The 23060-nt window shown below is 38.0% G+C and overlaps 1 protein-coding gene across 7 annotated transcripts in view; it reads left to right on the top strand.

The window, feature by feature from the left end:
- The window catches only part of LOC113989093 (aminopeptidase O (putative)), a 149869-nt gene that overhangs the window by 35649 nt on the left and 91160 nt on the right, over window positions 1-23060 (top strand). For all 7 annotated transcript variants that reach the window (XM_027723341.2, XM_027723338.2, XM_027723350.2 and 4 more), the window contains 4 exons: window positions 14839-15028; window positions 16809-16915; window positions 19878-19980; window positions 20099-20206. In XM_027723341.2, the coding sequence (XP_027579142.2) occupies window positions 14839-15028; window positions 16809-16915; window positions 19878-19980; window positions 20099-20206 (508 nt within the window). The remainder of the gene's footprint in view (window positions 1-14838; window positions 15029-16808; window positions 16916-19877; window positions 19981-20098; window positions 20207-23060) is intronic.

The following is a 23060-nucleotide window of genomic DNA, read 5'->3' as shown; positions in this document are numbered from 1 at the left end:
TCCTGTTGGAGTGAAATCGTGCATAGCTGGAACAGCTCTCCAGTTTCCACAGGAAACAATGCAGGTTGCCTGCAGCAAAATCTCCCTGGTAGCTGAACCAGATTGGAATGTGTGAATGACTGTAGGCTTTGCTTTAGTATTATTGGTCCTAAAGAAAACACTAATGGGAGCATAACCATTGTCATCCTCAGCAGTAAACTGTCTTATCAAACTGCACTAAGTAGTTAGGATACAAACTATGTGGAATACTGTTTTACTGTACTATTTACACATAGTGACAATGTAGCAAACATTGAAGAGATCTTATAGGTGAGAAAGGTGATTTTATCTAAAATAAAGCCTTAAACAAAGTGGATTTCACCTGCCCAATATCACGCTTGAGCACCAGAATGTGTGTGGTGTCCAAGAAGTCTGTCCAGTGGTCTGGCACTATGATATTTCTGTCCAGATGTTAGGCTCTGGATCAGTTACTGTGACATGAAGGACATGAAACATGTCCTGATGTCTTCTGGGTTTTTCTCAGCTTGGCAACCATGTGCAGGTTGCCTTTTTGGAGCAGAGGTTGTCAGTGCTTTCATCATTTTCCCCTTTGTGAGTGGTCAGGCTTTGATCACTGCTCCTTATCTCTGGATTTGGATGTGCTTTTGAAGTCTGGGTAAGCTGGGGTCTTGATGACCTGCTAAATTGTATGCCATTAACACAGGATTGAGAGCCTTGTCTTGTGTTTTTCTGTGGTCTCCTACCACACCCAAGCATTCCCACTCATTCTCAATTTGTTCACAGTAGTGAAGCACTCAGCAACACTCCTGCCAAAAATCAGACACTAAGATGATGTTATCTTCTGTGGCTCAGTTTTTGCTCTTCCAGTGACATTCTCTCACAGAAGTTTTGTTGAAAAGTAAACCTCATGACAACTTGCTGCTATAGTGTTAAATTTGGGCTAGGCTATGAGCAGAAACCAGGAGAGTTTTCAGGGGGACATGTAAGCCAGTAGCAGTCCTGTAAGCTGCAGGTATGTGAGGCACGTGGAGGAATAGAGAGACATGGAGGAGCTACAGAGCCATTCTGAATCCTGTGCCTTTTTCTCAGCAAGATAAAGATGCTGATGAACAGAGTACACAGACTTCCTGTCTGGAGAATATACCAGTGAGTCAAACAGGCCTACTCAGAAGCCTGTGAGGACCAGGAGGATCCAGGCAATACAGAAGGAACCATAATGGAACGTGTGAATAAATGTTAACCAGCACAACAACCTGGTTGTGGTGAGCCAGTAATACTTGTAAAGCCTCTTGCTTGACAACAATCAAATCAGCTTTGCTGACCACAAGACTTAACTATGTTTGCCTCCAACTAACTGGAACTCTTGCAGAGGTCAGTGTGTGGATGCAAGACCATAGGCAGAAGGTGTTGAACTGGAAATTTAATAAAAAACTACATGTTGATATCATCCCCATGTCTAAGAAGCATGGAATGATTATAGAAAGAAAGACTTTTACCATGAGAGCAGGATGTAGCAGAATTAGATTAGTAAAACTCTGGAGCAGTGTCTGTTCCCTGAGAGCAGCTTGATATGATTAAACCTGTTTTGAGTACACATCAGCAGGAGCTAGACACATCACATATATTTGATCCATTGCTTAAGCCAAGTAACCTTGATCTGAGAAACTGGTAACTTAGAATTTTGCTCTAGTATCAGTTAAGTAAAAGCTCGTACACCGGAGCTCCTGAGTTTTTGTTGCTCAAGTCCAGGGTGTGCAAAGCAGTTTTCAGTTTCTTCCTAACTCCCCCTTCCTTATATCTTTGTCCTTAAGAGCAAGGTCTACCAAATCAGTTGTGGGTACCTTCCTAAATTGGTTTCTGGGTGAGACTGACTGGTGCTTTGAGAACAGCTGACAGATGCAACTTTAAGCTGTGTGAGGCAGAGAGAGATTTCAGAAAGTTTGGAGTAAGACAGGCATTCCTTTTGTTTTTTATGTATTTTGGCTGTCGCTTTGTCGTTTAGCTCTTCACTCCTTGCTGATGCTGTGTTGTCTGCTGGAAAGCGTTTTCCATCAAGGCTGAAATGATTTCTTGGCTGGCCTGGAGACATCATCCTATCCTGACAGGTGAAGGCTGACTTCCAGCTGCTCACACCTTTGTGACCTCCTGGCTGGCCAGTGTGATCCACCTGCATGCCAAGCATTCATAGGGAGTAAAACAGGGGGCTTAGTGTATGTCCTTGAGCAGGAGAATCTCTTTTGAGAACATACCAGACCTTCTCTGGTTAGCTTAGCTTCCCACAGAATTCAGGTTACAGTTCAAGGCTTTCAGCATCTCTGTCATACAGGCACAAAATCCTGAAAGACCATGTAGGAAAGACCATGGGGAAACCTGTGGTGATCTGCAACACAGGGCAAAATTGAGGAGCACTGCAAGGAGGGAGTTAAATGTCGGTGAGGTTGCTCCGATTTTACCACATGAACTTCAGGAAATAGTAAACAATGCACTGTATCACCTTGCTGGCAGGCGTAAGAGGAATGTTGTTGCCCATGCTTGCTTAGCATAAGTATTTAACACTGAATATATTAGTATATATAGATATATATATAGATATTGATATAGATATAGATATTGATATGTAACACCCCCAAACCCTATCAAAACAAGAAACATCTTTGCTTCTGCTTTTTCCCTGGAAGAAAGATCAAAAAAGAAACAATGTGTAACAGATGTTAGCCACATGGCTTAATCTAGTATGATGTGTAAAACTGTGCAGAATACAAATTTGCTTTGTTTTGTTGTTATTAGTAGATTAACTCAACTGAAATCTGGTCAAAGTAGTCCCAAATTGTACAACTTTAAGACAACAGAATTAGTCCTGCTTACACGTGTGTTTATTTAGATGGTAAGGCCTGAGGAAAACTTTCCAGAACTTTGTGTTTATGATACTTAAACCAATGCTGTTCAGTCGTGAGCTTTTGTTTATATACTGTGTATTTTCAGAAATGATTTTCTCAAACATGTGAAGACTGCTAAAAGATGATGAGATCACGAATCTTATGGCAGTCTGGTTTTATTTTATGATTTATATTTGTTAGCATTGCTTTAAAGCTTAATTAAAGTGAGGTTTTATATTCTGCAGTCAACACAAACATTTTTTTTTAAGTTGTATAACTATGAAAAAAAGCATGTTTTCCCAATACAAATCTTTGCAATCTATCTTAATTTCTATTCCAGCAATAGTCAGTTGAAAGTTATGTGTATTTTATTAGTTTTTCTTGTCAATTACATATTTTCATTATGATAGCATTGTCTTTTTAGTGCTTAATTAATATTCATGTGGGAAGTGCTGCAAAAGCTGACCAAAGCTCTTAGGACATATTGATACAAATCTTATTCCTTGTGTAACAGAGCATAAAACTGCCACCAATACTCTCATGGGTCACTCAATGGTATAACAAGAACCCCTCTAGAAAGTGACTTTAATGGTAAATTGTTGGGTTTAGTGTTTAGTTGCACTGTATAGGTTTATAAAGCTAAATCATAAAGGGGTGTCCTAAGGTAACTCTGCATTGTACTTTTGTTTTCATACATGTGCCTCACAGCCATTGTGTGTGCAGTGAATTAGTGCTAAATATAAGATATTGAATGCATTGCATGTTTGGTGTGAAACTGTACTGTGCAAGGTTGGGTAGTACATTCTAGACACCTTGAAACTATTCTTTTGACGAAAAGTGGTTGTGTCTTCAATTTAAACCTGAGAAGGTGGGTGGCACCTTTTTGTAGAAATGTGCATAGATATGTACAGAGAACTTTTCCAATGGTTAATAGTAGTGGTAGTTTGCTTAGCACAAAAGACAGATTTCCCTTTTCTGAGGTATTTTTCACTTGTTTGACACTAGGGGCAGAGTCTGGGTGCTATTTTTAAATAGAATTCAACAAGAATTCAAGCTGCATTTGTTTATTGGTTTTTAATTGTGGACTGTTGTAATAATTTGACCTAAAATGGACATGTTTGAACTCCTATGTAAAATGATATTCTGAACAGTGTAGCTTACTGCTCAACAAGAATGCTGAATCTGTCAAAACAAAAAATACCTTTCCAGTAATAACCACCTTGAAAGTAGAAAATAACATACGGAACATATGGATCAGTGCTTAGAACCCAAGAGTATAGAAACCAGAGAAATACCTGAATAGAGACACGTGGCTGGAATGGCTAAAAATATACACATCGTTTTAGATATTTTAATCTAACATACTATGTCTGAAAATGCAAGGCATTCTTAAGATGTTGACCTTGGCACTTAAAAAGGGAAAGAGATTAATCTGTGATCACTCCCAATGAGTTGATAAATTTAACTTTCCTTTGGATAAAAAATAAACTAAAAACAAACCTTGAATTAAACTGTATCAGTTGATGTATAGATGTACTAGAAAGGTTGCCCTCTACCTTATATCTCTTACATAGCCAGATATAGTCAAGCACAAATCATCCAGATCTGAATGTAATGTTGTTGTGCTGTAATCTGGTTGTGAAGTTAATGATACAATATCAGATTTTTAAAAGTCTGTTATTACATTAAAATTTTTTTAGTGTACCAGCTTGTTCCTTTTCATTCTGATTAGATTTTGCTTTTACTATTCCATATTGATACAAGAATAAATACTTCATGTTTATAAACTCTTAGCACACTGATCTTTTTTTCTATTCTTGACCTGACTGAAATGTGAGACATATTATAAATGAAAGCTAGCCACTTTCTCACATTTCTCTCTATTTTAGCATTAAATAAAATAATATAAATGAAACTCTGCTATAGGTCTACAGTATTTGTAAAATCTTAGCTTTGCATAATTTTCTGAAAAGAGATCTATTGGCAGAGAAAGTAGAATTCAACAAATTGTCTTTATGAACTAAACAACTTTTTATTAAAAACCACAGTGGACACATCCTTTTATTGTTGGTCTAAACCAAGTCTCTGCTTAATAGCTATTTACGTCTTTTCTTTGTAATATTTGAGAAACAGGTCTCTGATTTTGAACAGGTACTGGTGTTACTCTGCTGTCTGGTACTGCAGGTTAGATATGTTATTTTTCTCTCGAAGCTTAAGTTTTTGCTTCGCCAGTTGATCTGAGTTAATACAACAGTGCCCACGTGTAAATGCAAATTCTTTGAGTTCCCAGGAAAGGCACTGCAGCCTCAGAGGTGTTTGTTCTCTTTCTGAGAAGAAACAGCTCCATCCTGTCTGTGTATGTCTGTGTAACTGGAATAATTTGCAATGGTTGCTCAGTTAACTAAATTTGACCCCTGGAGTTACAGCTATGGAGTGATGGCTGCTGGCAGGAGTGAGGGGTGTGTTGCTGTCACTGAAGAGCTTTTATCTCCAGAATCTGGAATTGAGCCCAGCAGAAACACCCTGAGAGACCCTGTGCTGTCACCTGTGGGGTCAGGCCATGGAGAGAGGAACAGCTTCTTGTTTCTGCCAGTGACTTTGCCAGCAGGTGGTGAGGACATGGCAGAGCAGAGGTTTGGCAAATAACCTCTGGGATATAACCTCAGGATGAAATTCATCTTTTTAGGTGTTTTCTAAGTTGAAACTGCCAAGTATACTAAAATCTGAGATGCAGCCAAGCACGTACATACACTGTGCCAGAGATATACTCTTAATTGAAGCAAATCTCAAAGAGTGTTGTCCCACTTGACACTAAATTCTGCTAACACTAAAAAGGTAAAGAAATAACACTGTTTGCGGAGATTTACAGCAGTGGGACTGGACTGGGCTGTAAAATTGCTACCTGTTTGGAAATTTTGGTCTGTACTTTCTGAAAAATTATACACTTTACCCAGCTTTTTGATATTCAGGTTCGTAAATCTAAACTGATGTGAATGCCAAATACCATTGGAGGTTTCAAACAAATTGATCAGTGCTGGCAAGAATATGTAAAAACAAATTTTAACCATTTGGCAAGACATAGACCCAACTGACTCTTCAGGGAAGTATCCAACCAATAACTGTTATTAACTGGATTTAAACTGGAAACTTAATTCTCTTTGGTATTGTTAGAAATTTTGGAATAGGGTCATGTTGTGTGAGAGGTCAATATCCACATGCAAATATGTATGCATGGTCTCACAAAAAGAGGGAGTGTTTAGTCTATTAGCAGAACTGTTGTCAGGATAGTGTGTGGGAAGCAATCATAAATTCTCTGCTTATTTTAAAATTTAATTTTCTCAGTGATTTAAAAATACCCCAACAACACAGCAACTAAACAAAAACACCTCAAAATGAGTGTCTTTTGACCCATGGTAGTTTAGTTTCAGTGGTCTTGCAAGGTGGGAAACCACCTTGCTGTATTCTTTTGGACTTGGAAAAATACTTGCTAATAGAATCTGTGTTAGCGTTAGCAGTTTGCCAAATACAGAACTTGGCATTATCAATTAACAGTTTCAGAACTGCCATTCTATATTCAAGTGGATTGGATGAATTCACAAAGCACAGGTCATCAGGCCACTGTTGGAAATCTAAGAAATGTTGGATGCAGTTGATGTTTATAGAATATAAAGGTGTTTGCTTCTTTTTGGTATCTTCAAAGAGAAGAAGTAAATGTGTTCTGTGTCAGTGTCCTGGACAACAGGGAAAATATTTGTTTAGTCCTTGTGGTGATCTGAAACAAATTTGGAGGTGTATGAAAAGATGAGTTGATAGAAGATGAAACAGAGTGAAAGTTCATTAGTGTGTGATACTTCCTATTATATCAGTTGACCACAGTTCTCAGTTATGCTGTTTCCAGTCACACCATCCCTTGATATGTGCTTCAGTAATAACAGCTCGATGTCTTTATATGATGAATGAAGTAATTCACGTGCACACTGGCTACTTCAAGTTAAACCATACCCTTGCTATATGATTTGACAATAATAGCTGGCTGTCCTGTATAAATGATAAAGTATTGCTGAGGCACACCGAAGCTCTTCTTTCACTGGATATAATGTAATTTAATCTTATTTTTCCATCAGAACAATAAATGGGACTGTGTGTGTAAGAGAATCTGTGTTTGTGTGTAGTATTTTACTTGTAAATAATATTCCAAAAAGGAGGAAAATGAATGCATGACGAGGAGGCTGATGTTTCCAAAAGATTTTGTTTACAGTTTTGTGGAACTTCTTAGCATTTATTGTAAGAAGAGTAGATTGTTTTAGTTTTAATAATCATAGTGCTCTTCTGTTCTAATGTTGCATTATCTGTGGGCTGCCATGAAGTTGTTACAAATTGAAGGGCTGATATAACATGAAATGAAGCACCTCTTCTGAATGTTCCTTTTGTTCTGTATTTTACAAATTAGCGTGTTGACATTTGTCACTGGTGGATTTCGTTATTTGCTGGGAGTGTTTTAGGGGGTTTGACAACATGAATGGTTTGTCCTACAGACTTCTGAGAATTGATAAAGGCATCTTTGTTCTTTGTGCAAAAGCACAACAGATACCTTATTGATGGAGGCACACAGAGGAGGAGGGTTGTGTGGCTGCTGCTCAGAGTAAACCAAGGAAATAAGCATGCAATTTATATCAGTTTATGTACTGTTTATAGATGACAAAAATAAGAAAAACAGGTAATGGATGAGAGTAGGACTAATTTGTTAAAATTCTGCTGCCTGAAACATTTTTAAGGTGAGCGTGCATTTGTATAAAGGATAAAGGCACAATAGAAATAATGCATTTTAACGGGGATGTAGAAAATCAGAATAGACTTGACAGTGTTGAATTTGCACCATTCTGCACCGTTTTTGTAAGTAACATGAAAGACTTCAGAAAATGGATTTTTGAGTACCAATTCTTAAAAGCAAGAATTATGGGTTATACTGCACATAGGCAAAAATTAGATCACATGTGAATTGGGTAATCTTCTTGTTTGCTCCCACATTTATAGTTGGCACAAGGAGCAAGAGTATAATAGATATGAACTGAAAATTTAAAAGAATTGGATCTGTGCCTCTTTTATGATCTAAGAAGTTCTGATATTTTTTAAAAAAAATCTGAGCTTTCCCTTTATTTTTTCTTGGAAATATCGGGGATTTATAGCACTCTCTCCTCCAGTAATGTTTGGGATTTCCTGAATGATTCAGGGATATATGTGGAGTTTGCTCATTCTTCAGATGAAGTATTTGTGATAGGAATGCTTGAAAAACAAGAGCGTTCTTGAGGCTTGGTTTGGTTTGTGATGCTGCTCTTTCTTCACAGAGATTTAATAAGAATCACTTTTGCCTTCAAGCAGATTTCATTTCCGTGTTGCTTTCAGATCAGTGATACCACAGGACTTTACACTGAGAAAAGAATCCTGAAACACTCCAAGAACAAGCAAACTCTTTCCTTTTTTGTTGGTTTTACTTTTTGTTGTGGGTAAAAACTTTCTTCTGTATATTAAATGTAGAAAGATCTGACCCATTCTTATTTTATTTTACCTTATCCCTGTCACTTTTTGTGCCCAGCAATGAACAGACCCCGAGCTTGAGTGGATTGTCCCTGGGTGTGGGGAAGCTCACACATGGTGCTCTCTCTGTCTCACTGTTGGAGTTGGTTATTTGCACTTTGTCTCTCAGCTGTGCTAATAATATCTGCCAGAAACTTCCTGATGCGCTGAAAGGAAATCCAGATTCATTAATAACAATGATGGAAAGCTACAAATAATGAAATCCATCCAGGATCAAGTGATGTCATCCATCAGTGACACAATGACTAGAACGGAGGAACGTTGTTAGTGACTGTTCATCATAGTGATAATTTTTAGCAAGAATACAAAGAATAGTTTGGAAAGTCAATGAGACAAATGATGTGTTCATTTCTAGTATAATACAAAAGAATCTTCTTTTTAAACCTTCCCTCTGGCATTCTAGAAGGAAACAAACAAAAATACTATCACACAAAAGTATTTCATATTTATGAAATGAGAGGTGTACCTGCATCTATTTCCATCACTCACTTCTTGTAAAAATAATATGATCAATTAAAATAATTACAATGATCAGTGTCCATCCATTGCTATTTTCTGTTCACTTTTTTTATTTCAGCAAGTGCATAAGGTTGATTTTGTGGTCCTAATATAAATCAGTTTTAAGTGAGAGAAAATTAGTATAAATGAATGGTTTTAACAGAGACTTTCCACACTATTATTTATTATTAAGCATTTTCACATGGCTAATAGCATAACTGTTGGGATTTTTAAATACTTTCTTCAGTTGACAGTCTCTAATATTTGGAAGGACTCAGGGAAATGTGCTAAAAGTTTCATATAAAATCTGGAATGTAGCAAATTCAGAATGTTAACCAAATATTGCATTTATATCTATATATATAAAATTCTTACTGGAATTAGTGGGAACATGGTATTTCCTCTGGCTCCTTAGACATGAGCAAAATTTTTCCTTCGACCCTCTTTTGTGATCCTACCTATATAAGCAGGAGTAGGGATGTTTTATTATTTTTGTGATCTATCTGCTGTCTTACATAAAATAAAAAAAGATATTAATATGAAAAAAACTTAAGATATTTTGCTGAACAATCTGGACTAGAAATATTTTTATTTTCTTCATCTTTATTTCTTACTCTTTAACTGAAGTACTCTAGATTGACTTCCAATCTATCTGGTTTTCAAGAAAAATAAAAATAACCTTATAGAATTGTAGCTTGTCGGATTTGTTTGGAAATTACTGCTCTGAACAGTACAATTTGATACTATGAGTATTTAGTAAGGGCTCTGGAAATTGGTGTCACAAACTATTTTCAATAGTTAGCAGTGTCAGTGCTTTTTGAGGAGCAATTGCAAGTGAAGTGTGAAGGTTAAAAATCAAGATACATAAAATATAGAGTTGGCTTGATTGTTGGTTTTTTTTGAATTAAACAGGTGCTTATATTTATTGATGTAGTTGTATTGGCACTTACCCATAATCAGTTAAATATGAAAAATTCATTCTGTGCTATACAACATGAAAAGCTGTAGTCCCTCCAGGTGTTTCTCTTGGAAAGCTGGCTGTAAGATTTTTGGCACTATTGTAGCCATTTGTTCCTAAGAGGTATTGTGTAATTGATTTTTATAATAGAATGCATTACTTTGTGTTTTTTGGGAAGCGGGAGGTTTCAAACAAATCTGTATTAAAAAAATCTTGATGGGAGCTTGAGGTTTTGAATCCATAATTCTTTCTTTTCCCCCACCGCATGATTTCCTGTGTTTGCTTCTTTCTCTTTACAGTACCAGGCAATTTGCTGCCTGTCACAAATCCTGGGATTGTGGAAGTTTCTGAATGAATAGATACTGCTGTGCTTACATAAGACATTAGGAAACAATATCTGGAGAGTTACAGGAAAGGTTCATGCCCTGCAAATTCTTCATAGTGATACAGAATGTGTAAGATGAAAAGCAGTGAGCTAGACCTGTTAGATGTCCTGGGAGCATCAGGGGTCAGCTGGTGAATAACTCCTCACCTCCACAGTTGTTTCTTGACTGCTGGTTGTTCTTGTCTCCTCTAGTTCCTCATGACTTTGTTACAGATTGGGTTAGTTTACTGGCAATGCTTGAATCTCAGACATGAGACCCAAGTCTGCACGGAAAATACAACATTCTCTGTTTCCTTCTTGATTTGCTTCCCACGTCAGAGTATTTTGAACAGGCAGAATTTATTGGATATGAGTGCAGCAGGATATCAGCCTCACAGAAGCTGTGTTGTGATTTTTTGTAAAAACCCAATTAAAGGTGCTTGTCTTACCCCTGTCAAAGTGTGTGCTCTGAGTATAAGAGAGAGTATAGGGCATAATTGTTTGAAGGAATTAGTTGCATTACTACCAGATTGTTCATATGCAGACAACACCAAGTTGAGTGGGAGTGTTGATCTGTGGATGGTAGGAAGGCTCTGCACAGGGGTCTGGACAGGCTGAATCAGTGGGTTGAGGTCAGTGGTTTAATAAGGTCTATTAAAAATATCTTATATATCTTGAGAATATTTGCATGGGTGGATTTGAATGATTGGAACATCAGGACTCTTTAGCCTTTCACACCAACAATTTCTTTCCTTCAGGGCTCAGTTTTTCCTTTATATGTATTCATGTCATAGTTACAGTGTCAAGATTTCCCTTAACTGCATTTTAAGTGGGGGAGGGAACTTGTTCCTTCTTCCAACCCAGCAATGCAGACATCTAAGTTATGAGTGTGTGATTCTCATCAGAATAATTCTCTTTTGCTGTGGAAGTGTAACCAAGTGTATACTTGTTGAAAACAAGTCATTAACTTCCTTTTCTGTAAGAGCTGTTGGGAACTTGTCCAGCTTCCTGGCAAGGACTGGTGGGGTGGTTGTTTTTTTTGTTAACTAGGAGAGGCTTTGCATCTTTCTTACCACATCCAGCCAGCCTATTCTGGCCTGCTTTAGAAACTTCCTAGAAGCATTTATAAGATGCAAAGACCTCGTCAGGTCTTGATGTAATTTCTGAGGTGAACCCTTGTCCATTCTTTATGGATGAATGGATTTCTTTCCTTTGCAATTAAAATCAAAGAAATGGATATCAAGCCTTATAATTTGTTCCTAGTAAATCAAACAGATGGTAGGAAGGCCAAATTTATCTTCTGGTTAAAAAACAAGAAAGTTGCAATAAAAAAAAAAAAGTCTTGCAATTTAATTACCATTCCAATTATCTTATTTTTCACTTAGACACCTTCTTGAATTATTTTTTTAGGCACAACATTGTTGTGTTGTGCAATTAGTAACATTCATAACATTCCCCAAACACATTGACCTGTTCAAATGAGTCCAGAGGAGGGTCACCAGGATGGTTAGAGGGATAAAGCACTTCCCCCGTGAGGAAAGGCTGAGAGAATTGGGATTGTTCAGCCTGGAAAGGAGAAGCTTTCAGGGTGACCTAATTGGTGCCTTCCAGTACCTTAAAGGAGCCCACAGGAAGGATCTAGGGGGATTTTCTACATGGGCATGTAAGGACGGGTCAAGGGGAAATGGCTTCAAACTGAGAGAGAGTAGGTTTACATTGGATATTGGGTGAAAACTCCTTCCTGTGAGGGTGGTGAGGCACTGGAATAGGTTTCCCAGAGAAGTTGTAGATCCCTATGAGTGTTTAAGCCACATTGGCTGGGGCACTGAGCAACCTGGTCTAGTCAAAGGTGTTCCTGCCCCTGGCAGAGGAGTTGGAACTATGTGATCTTTAGGCCACTCCAAGCCATTCTGTGATTCTGTGAACACTGCACATCCTAGATGATGTTAGAAATGTAGATTTGGTTGGTATCAGTAGAGGCAGAGCAGAGTTTCTGAAGTTCAAACGTGCATTGAAAATAGAGAATCTGTGTTTTAAAGAAATACACAGAGTGAAACTTTTCCCCAAACTAATAGGTGCTGGACACGTTCCAGAGACAGTTCAGTCTGATAAAACTGGTCTTAAGACAAATGGGAACTTTGCACTGCTCTGAATTGGAGATAGAACTGGTTTTTAAGGGCAAACAAAATAAAAGGAATCATTTAAGGTGTTCTCCGGAAAGGAGGTTGCTGGCTGTACTCAGATTTTAAAATTAAACTCTGTTGCAGCACATAATCTAATTTTTGGCCTTTTAGGAAGCTGTACTCATAGTCTTTGGCCAAAATTTAACTCCTATACATTTTTCTCACTGAAATGATTTGTAATCCTTCTATAAAGGAGAATATTGTTCAGAATTGTAGCATTTCTGTTTTTTAAGTGATTGGAAAAAGCAGGAAATACAGTCTTTACTTTTATTATATATTTACCTGCTGTAGACTTAAAATGTACAACTGTTCAGTGACCCTGTTTATAAGGTGTGAAGTTGCTTTTGTCGTCCTTAATGGAAATGTTGTCAGCAGTTTGTCTGTAATGTTATTTACTTGGCCTATTTCTGCAGTTTTTCTTTGCAGCAGGTACACATGCCACAGTGAGGGGAGGGATCATTTACTTAAAACTGACTGAAGTAATGTCCTCAAAGTTGTGGTTATTCTTCTCATCACGGGTTTTATAATAAAAGATCAATTGTGTTCTGCAGCTTCTGTGTTTGCACCTTCCCCCCATCTCTCTCTCCCTCCCTTCCTTCTCTTAATCAGAATTGGTTTTGGTAAAGATTTGGATAGCTGCTGTTTTTTCTTACTTCATTCTGTGTTACTTGGTTCCTCAATTTAGTTCTTTAATTTCTTAACATTGTTTCCTACAATACCATCTGATTGAAACGTATTAACTTGTTTGGCTGGGTAACTATGATTTTTTAATAAGGAGATGGTTGTTGAGTATGAGTGCATATCATCTTTTATGCTCTCAGTTCCAGACATTCAACTGGTTGCAGGAAAAATGTGGGTGTTTGAACATTTCCAACGGAAGGGTAGGGTGGGTGGGGAAGCTTTTTGGAATGCTGATGAATAATATTTGACTCTTGGAAATGCCTTAAGGCCACACACTCCCCTCCCATGCTTTAAAAACAAGTTTTAAAGACATGTGGTCTTGAAGGTATCACCACTGTGCTTTATTTCCTTTCTAACTAACTGGAAGTGAGAAAAGAGTTGAAGTGCAGATGATGGACACTGTGGGTTAGTGCAGGAGTACTCTGCAGGTGGTCCTCTTGGTTTGTGCCCTTGCTACTCTATCTGTGACATAGTGCACTAATAACCTTACACATTAGTCAGAGGGCTTGATTGTGCTACTTTTATTTCCTAGATATAGTTAGTTTTAGAAATTTTATAGCTTTTGAGAAGTTAAGGTCTCTGATGTCTGTAAGCATAGCAGAATCTGCCTTGCAGTAGAACATGGAACTGCAGTAACTTGCAATTCAGTCTGTTTTCAATAGCAGAGTGATAATTTATAACAGTTTTCCCCCCAATGTCTTTTTACAGTATTTGAGTCCAAAGCAGAGTAGATACAGATTGGATTGTTCCCCCGGTGTTGTGAAAAGCAGATACTCACATCTTCTCACTTTAGTGGTTGTGGTAAAACATGTTCTTCTTCCTCTGCATTTGCAGACACGATCAGCTGTTACCATGAGATGGTATCTTCTTAGCTTGTTATAGGCTTTAACAAGCACATGTGTTTTACTCTACATTACTCTTGTTACTTTCAGTAACATAGTGATAGTGATTTGTTTTTTTAATAAATGTTTCTGCTTTATTTATTTCCATCTTTGATCATTTAACTGGTGAATTCTTGTTGCCTGTATTCACACCTGCTCATCTCTCTGTGATGAATGTTTCTAATGAAATAAATCAGTCTTGTAGTTTGAAAGTAACTTTGGTTTCAGTTACTTCTTACAGGTAGTAGCTGTTTGACGGTTGAATGCAATGCAACTGCTTGGAATTTTAGTTTGATTCTGTGCCAACCAACAAGAAAGTACAAGTTAATTCCTAAAAACGCTTGAGCTATAAACTGTGAGTCATGACCTAGCATGCATATACTACTAAGAAGCTTAGAGGCTAATAGAGCCTACCTGAAGGGAGCCTACAGGAAAGCTGAAGAGGGACTTGTTACAAGAGCATGTAGTGACAGGACGTGGGGGAACGCTTTCAAACTGAAAGAGAATGGATTTAGATTAGATAATAAGAAAAAAATGCTTCCCTGTGACGATGGTGAGGCACTGGAACAGTTTCCTAGAGAAGCTGTGGGTGCCCCATCACTTGGTCTGTTCAAGGCCAGGTTGGATGGGGCTCTGAGCAACCTGATGTGGTGAAAGGTGTCCCTGTCCACAGAGGGGGTTGTGACTTGATGATCTTTAAAATCCCTTCAATCCAGGCCATGCTTTGGTTCCCTTATTTTGGTGGCCATGCAATGCATGTTGTAACAGGTCAGTAATGTATTCTGTCACTGGTTTTGTGCAGCCCACACATCATCTTCCTGTCCCAGAGTGTCCTGCCAGGAGGGAGCCATCTCTGTGGAACTCGTCTGTGCCATGAGATCGGTCATGCTTGGTTTGGGCTGGCCATTGGTGCTCGGGACTGGACTGAAGAGTGGATCAGTGAAGGCTTTGCCACTTTTTTAGAAGATGTATTTTGGGCTAGGGCACAACAGGTAAGGTGATGGTACATTGTTTCAAAATTGAATTAACGTGGAAATCAAAATTATATACGTGGCATGCATTAGAGATAAATTAAACCTCCTCTGTTGTGAAGAAAAGTATTTTAAAATAATATTAGAATATGCATGCTAACTTGATTTAAAAAAATGTGATCCACATTGAACACAAATCTTCACGGTGGTAGAGGTCAGTGCAAACGAGAATGGAAATGTCTGTTTGTCAGTTATTACCTTTCCACAGATGTACTACTCAGTTATTAAAATTCAGCTATCAAACAATGGCTCTGCATTCTTTCCACTTATATGGTGTACCTGAAGCTGGAACAATCAACAGAGTCTTACTGCATATTGTAATATTCCAGGTACATAATGAAAATGTTCTGTTTTGTCCAAGGGATGGCCAAGAAGTGTACCTCAAAGCAGAATGGAAGATGATTTAAAATAGGGAACTTCACTTTTTTTTCTCTTACATGCCCAACAAGAGTTACTCTCATGTCAGAGGCTTAGAAATCGTTGCCTGCCTTAAGGTGAAAAGCTCTTAAGTTGCCTGTCAGCTTGTGAAGTGTTTTTCTGGTGCAATTCTTACTTTTGTAGTACCTCTGCTTCTTCAAGCATTTCGTGTGTCAGTCATTTCTTCCTGTGGCTGTGCCAGGTTCTGCCCCTGAGCTCTGCAGGCTTCCACCTGAGGAGGAGCAGGCTGAACTGGGATCTAGCACAATGCACTCTTCCAAACCTCCATGTTATTAAGTATCAGGCAACTTACAGCACCAAACAAAACAGAATTCCTTGACACTTACCATATTCCTGAAACAAGAAAGATAGGCTGTCCAAACATGTGGCTTTTCCATTTTGGTTCCAAAACTCGTTTGTGCCCTTGCATTGAGCATCACTACACTGCTGTGAGCTGTTCACATTAATTCTTTACTTTTGTGAGTCACCTGAAAGCATTTTGATTGTAGTAGACACCTTCCTTGTAGCTGAATGGAAAGGAGTAAGCAACAAAACAGTGTGATGAGTTCCCTTGTTAATGTATAAGGGATACCTTTTAAACATTATTGAGTAGTTTTGAAGCTATTCACTCATACAATTTTAGGATTATGAGTATGTTCTATAGTGCATGACGGTAATTTCAGTTGTGACTGAATGTAATTCAGGGTAGTATTAGCTGCTTTTGCTTTCTCTCGTCTCACAACTATTCTTATAATAGAGAAAGATGAATTAGTATTTATTTGTCAGCTGACAACCTGGCATTTATTTCATAAGTACGAATCTCTGTTAATATTACATAAATGGGGGAAAATACCACAGGGAGCTTTCACAAGTGTAGCAGGGATAGTAGGAAAGAGGAATGAAGTCAGGACACAATGCAGCTCTGAGCTTTAAAGCTGGGTAAAGATGCCATAAAATCCTCTATGCCAGGTACCTATACTGGCATATATACTGGCAACCTATATTCAGTTCATTCATTGCCAGTCACTAAAGGGAAATCAACATGCTCATCTCTCTCCTCAGTCAGAACCATTTAACAGTCTGTTGATTTGATGTGCACAGTGAGGGTTTTGTTTTACTTCGTGGTGCTGTTAACTCTCATAGCAGCAACTGTTATTTTTTGGCTCTTTTTTTTTTTTTCCTTTTTTTTAATAATTGATATTGGTATGTTTCATACATCTTCTAAATATTAAAGAGAAACAAAACAAGTTTCTTGTTCTGAAGGTTGTTATTGTGTGTTGGGAAGCAGCACTCAGTGCTCTGTGCGTGTTTGTGTCCCAAGCAGCTCTCCCTTGAAGAGGTAAAAGGGCAGCAGGAGCTGAAAGCTTTGCTTCGCTGGCGCCGCCTCAGGGATGAGGTGCAGAACTCTGAGGAAGAGCTGCAAGTTTTGAGGTAACAGCATGACAGCATTGTCTTGCATGTGCTCTCTCTCCTGTTTTCCACATTGTCTCCCTTCAAAAGGTATACATCCAAACAATCTGATTAAATCCACCGCGTTTCCTTATTTCCTTTTAATGAAAAAATAAAATGCAAATTAAATTGACTAGGTTGTTCATCTTGACTGTAATGCAATTGCTTCTCCCTTTGTTTTAGAAAGCTCTCAGAAACCATGGGATTTAGTTTGATATGAAATCTCTCTAAGCAGTTTACAAGAGCCACTATTCAGGGGGAAAAAAGCCATTTCCTGAACAAAGTTCTCTGTTGGAAGCTGTAACAGATTCATTTTCTGTGGCTGGAGACAAACACATACATTAGCATGGTATCTAACTGCCAAGCTGAGTGAAGCTTTAAAACACAAGGAAAAAGCATAGTGAACTATATAAATCTACTTTCTCTTTAGAAATTACTAATAATGATATTGAAAATAGATTCTGGTCTTTAGGTAGCAGGTGCTAAGCTCAAGGCTGCTTTTCGGGTAGCTAAAGACATTCTTGCTTTCTCAGTGATTAATAATCTGGGCAGCTGTGACTGGTGGCTTGGAAAGTTGCCACAGCCTTTGATCTGGAGTGTCTGCCTGACTCTGGAACTGCTGAGTCTCCACTGCTCGTCTCCCCACAGCCTTCCACCAAGAAAAACACCTTACTAATCCCAGTTCAAGTTAGGCCAACAGTGACCAGAAATATGGACAAATTTCAAGAGATTACGGAGCCCATTTTCCTGCTCTGGAATACAGGCCATACACACAGACCATCCCAAGTGGGTTTTTACTGACATGTTCTTAGAAAGCTCCAACAAAAAAGTTTTCATAAGAGGGCCAAGCTGTCTCAGTGTCTCAATAAGACAGCTAAACTTAGTGTTAACAGTTAAAAATTGCTTCCTAAAGCACAGCTGAAATATTGTTTATTTCAAACTATGTAGATTTCTTCTTTTCTTTCACCAAGTGGAAGAACAAATTGATACCCATCTTCTATGTAATCAACTTTTAAATGTTTTTAAAAGACTGTTGCCATTTCATTCGTTTAAGGTCTTCCCTTCTTTTTGTGCTTGCTCAGTAGGACCTGAAAGCCTTTTGGGCACTAGAGACTGTTCACCAGCATAGAAATTCTTCTCCTTGACCTCCTGTAATCTGAAAGCATATCACCAACTTTGTAACTGTAGCCTTTCATTGGTCTGGTTTACTTTGTGTTTATTGATGAATTGTGTTATCCTGTGTGTAAGCAGAGTAAATGAATTTACACATTTGTAAGTATGCAATTTGATGACAAGTGTAAATACAAAAGCAAGGTTTATCCCTGGCTGTCATAGAGCTGCTGCCAGCACAACTACTGCTTGACAGGTGCTGGGGTTTTGATTTGTTTTATATAATTTTGTTTTAATATTGGTTCTTGTGATATGAGGCTTATCTGCATGTATGTTTTCCATTTTCAAAAGTATGGAATCACATTTGTTGTCTTTTATGTTAATTATGTAGCTGTTATTTTTAATAAAATGTTATGTTGTGTAAATTTTTAAAATAATTTTTCTAAGGGTCAAAATCCCCTGTAGATTGAAACTCAGGAAGAATTGATTTCTTTTGAAATTGAAACTTAAGCTTTCTATTGACTTCCACAGTTAGTAGACTTAAGTCTCTGAAGAAGAATCCTGCTTACCTTTTGCGTAGTGGTATTCTCAATGCTAACATAAAAGAGTGGGAAATAATTTCTCATTTGAAAAAATATACCTCTAATAAACACTTGAGGAGAGGCACATGATTCCAGCTTGTGATTCTGACCATCTCTTCATTTCTTGCATTTAAGGACTTTCTACTGGTTTTGGTCACAAATAAATACTATCTACTATTGTTGTAGTGTGGACTTGAGTAGGTTCTCTCTTTGCATGTTTACTTGGGGGTTTTTTATTTTCTTTATCCTTCTGAAAGTATATCCTTGTGCTTTCCAAAACTGGTATGTAAGGGAGAAAATTTCAGTCCTTGCCCTGAAGGGACAGGACTGAAGCTGAGCTGGGTTTTGAGCCTGTGCTGAAGCTTGGGCTGGTTCAAACCTGTGTTTTTGTACCAGATATTAAAAGTAAATGATAATTGTTTGTTACTTCTTACCAGTCATGTCAGGAAAAAAAAAATCAGTCAACCCACTCTTCCCAAGCATAAGCTTATTCTTAATTACTTTTTTGTTCCCTGTTGGACAATCGTATGATTTTCTGTGCTTTCTCCCGACAGCTGGAAAAATCTGCCCCAAACTTGTCAGCTGATCCCATTAGCTTTTGATCCAGCAAATGAATACTTGTTTAGACTAGGTGAAAGCCACTCAACCAACTGATTACCAGCCTGATGTTTCTTATTATTATGGAATTTGGTATTATGTTGTAGTAGCGTGTCATAAGATGCCTGTGAAAAAAGAGGTCAGAAGGAAATAGGTGAGTGTCTTTTCAACAGGCAGCAACTCTGAAAGGCAGCACCAGCAGATCTTAGTGTTGCATGCGATGAAAGAGGTTATTCTTGCAAGTATAGTCATGTAAGCTATTAGGTCACTGATCAGGTATATAAAGAGAAATCTCTAGTTGAGCATAATGACTTCACTGTTGTCCCCTTCCTCTTCCCTTCCCCTTAAAATGTCTCGTTTGTTTGTTTGTTTGTTTCTCTTTGTTCATAACTTGTCTGCACTGGAGAATGACGTTGAACTTGATGTCGTGCTGGCTGTGAAAAGAGTACACCACCCTAGTGATGGATTTAATTTAGTAGGAAATTCATTTGTTTGACTAAATCAAATTATATATTCAGGGTAAAGAAGACTGAACTGATCACAGGTGTCTGCAGTTACTGTGCCATTTACGATGCTTTCAACTATTAGAATGAGTAATGGGTGAGTTACTTCTTTACTTACTTATCCAAAACTCAATTAGTGTGTTTCTATTTTAGGCCCAACAAGGAGAGCACAGGAGAATTGAGTGAGTCTGGAGCATCTGTTGTCAAATATGGTCTTAAAGCAGAAAAAATCTTCATGCAGGTTCACTATTTGAAGGTGAGTGTTGTCAGTTGATTTTTATTGAAGTTGCTTTATGAATATGATAAAGATTTCTGTCTTCTGGACATCAGCAAATTCATAATTTCCTGTTTGTTTCTGCCTTAATGTCTTGCAGGGTTATTTCCTTTTGAGATCTCTGGCAAGGACAGCAGGAGAGGCCTCATTCCTTCTGTCTTTGCGAAAATTTGTCCGTAAGTTCCACGGGCAGCTCGTCCTTTCTCAGGTACTGTGCCTGGGCTTGTGCTTCACCTTTGGAAAAAAAAAAGACTACTCAAACTTTTGGATTGACTATCTAAACGTTCACTTCTGGTTGTGCCGTACAGAGAGAGGCAATTGTCATTTGGCAATATGGGTGAAATTACTGAGGGCAGGACATTTTTTTGACAGTTATACATAAATCAGACACCTTGTTAGTATCTGATAATATAAACAATGGGTGATTTGTTTTAACTTGCTACATTGAAAGGTCAATGTTCATAGATACTGACATCAAAGATAGGGTCATTTTACCATACTGGAATTGTCTCCCATAATCTTTTAGCTAATGGGTTTTGCTTTTGATCAGTCAGTCTTTTACCAGATTATCCTCTGTTTCTGAAAGAGGAAAAATTATATTTCTGACTTTTCTTCCTCTCTGCATGCTGCTTCATTTAATGCTTGTCATTTCAGTGTCCTTCTTATGAGGGCAAACCCAAATGGGTAGAAATTTACCTCCCTCTAGGTCTTTCTGGAAAAGTCCTGTAACTGTTGGCTCTAGTTTTGTTTTGATTTAGGAAATTACATAGCTCTGTGAACCCGAAGTTCTAGGAATCCTGCCATTGGTGATGAATCCAGCTGGTTCCACAGCACTGCAAGTAATGCTGTGAAAACAACCACTCATGGGGGTGTCTGTGAACCAGGACTCTGAACTCATATGGTTAAAAACAGTCCTGGAACAAAACCTACGACACAACAAATATTTAGCATTGCTGGAAGAGCAGTGTGATGAGAGGCAAAGGAAGAGAAAGGGGAAGGGGAATGAGTGAATTTCTGAAACCAGTTTCTTTGCTGGTCTGTCTTTTATGGAGTTATGGTTCAATTCTTTGAGGATGTTCTGGGGGGTGATAAATGTCTCCTTGCAACACAGAGCAAAGGCCTCTGATTTTGCAGGACTGGAGTCCAACACTTGCTGTGTCTCCCAGCCACCGTGATCCTGTGCTTGCATGCTTGCTGTTTGGAATCTCACTCTTGTGGGGAGAGATGTGTGCCCATATATCTTACAAGCAGCTCACAGACCTGGGAATTCTTTCATATGTCAGGTCACCCAAGAGTCGGGCACAGCAGCTCCAACACAGCAACTCTGCCCTGTGGAGGAATATTTGGGGTGTTGGGGGGGTGAACACTAATGCAGCTGTTCCTGTGCCTGTTACTGGCACCCTGAACCACATGTGGCATAGTGTGGAAAATGCCAGGGACTGTAGGAGTTTTGTCTACGTTATGGTGTCCAAAATCATAAAAATGATGCTTCACTATTTCACAGATGAAAAAATTTTGAAAATTGCAGAAACCATGAAACTGCTAACAACAAAAGCAGCCCAGGGTTTTAATCTGGTGGTTAAGGAAGGTGCTCATATTTTGATGACAAGAAGTTAACTTGTTGCTCCTGGTTGGTGTGAGATGAGTTGTCAGTAGATTGTTTGAATGCTGCAAAATGTCTCAAGAAATTATACTACTAGTCTTAAAGACTGTGTTTATATTAGTGTCTGGTATAGGTAGATAACGAATCACAGCAAGAATTGCAAATGCAGAAGCAATAAAATCAAGTTAGTACAAAGTTTCTTGTTCAAGTTTCTTCTTGAACAAACATGCTGTCAGTGTTTAAATGAATAAAAGATTTAAAATAAATAGAGGTGAAAATGGTAAGTTTAAATATCATAGTGCTGTATTTTCACCTTGTCTGAAATAATGGTAAAAGTTTCCAGCTTTGGAATTCTGGGCATAAAGAAAAGTAAAACCAGTGAAAAATTGCCCGTGTTATGAATACTAGTCTTGTTTTCAGTTGTGTTTGTAGTAATTTTCCTAGATGGGAGCTGCAGGTGCAAGGAAATTACTTCAGATGTGAAACGTTCATCAGTTTACCTTTTTCCTTGGTTTTGTTTGCATGCTCAGTAAGATTTTAATAGTAGTTTATTTTAATTGAGTTAGCAATAGGTGAGTAAAGCAAGTCTGGAATCTTTGAGAAGGATTTTTAAAAAAATCTTCCAGTTTTCTTTCTATGAGAGAATCCACTTAGTAATTGCTTTGAATGAACTTTTAAAATAATGAGTGGAGTGTTCTTTGCTGTAACTAAAAAGGAAGGAGTGAGAGTTACTGATACTCCTAACACAGTTAAAGCTGTTGTTCTGCTTCATATTGAAATAGGAATATCTTGGGAATTGAATTGTTTGCAGACTTTAATTTTCATGTAGTTATGTCTGTTATAACAGGCAACAAATCCTAATTTTGACTGAAGCCAGTCAGTGGCTCCATCCCTGGGGCTTAAACTTTCCAGCTGTCTGGCCAAGGATTGCTGTCTGATAATTGAACATATAGGTGGGGAGTCAAGCTTGCTCTTGGTAGGAATTATCATCTTTGGAGCTGCATTCTGGGCTCCTCACCAAAACCCCAACAGAAGGATTTAAAAATGTTGTTGATTTTGTTAAATAAAAGCCAGGAAGATGAATGGGGAGGGAATTCCAAATAAACAGGGACCTACAAATGGTGCTCATTATTTATTTTTCCACCCAGAGGGGATAAATTAACATTTACCATTTACTTATGTAATTTACAAACTGCATATTTGTTTGGGGTAGTTTAGCTTTGAGTGGATAATTTCTGCAAGAAATTGGGTGTAAGTGCAATCTGAGTTTATTTGTTGCCACGTGAATGTCCATTTAGATGTGTCACTTTTAGTCATGAAATCTCCATTGCTTTTATGCACCTCGTTTATATTTCAGTCAGAGAATTTAAACTAAAGTATCTGTTGGTTGTAGAGCATTGGAAATATCTAGATTTGAGGTTTTCATATGAAGATATAATTTTTCTTTTAATATTGAATG

This window comes from Pipra filicauda, unplaced genomic scaffold, assembly GCF_003945595.2.
Source record: "Pipra filicauda isolate LSUMZ 115617 unplaced genomic scaffold, ASM394559v2 scaffold236_size1216567_pilon, whole genome shotgun sequence".
Taxonomy (NCBI): domain Eukaryota; kingdom Metazoa; phylum Chordata; class Aves; order Passeriformes; family Pipridae; genus Pipra; species Pipra filicauda.
This window is presented reverse-complemented; position numbering and strand designations above follow the sequence as displayed.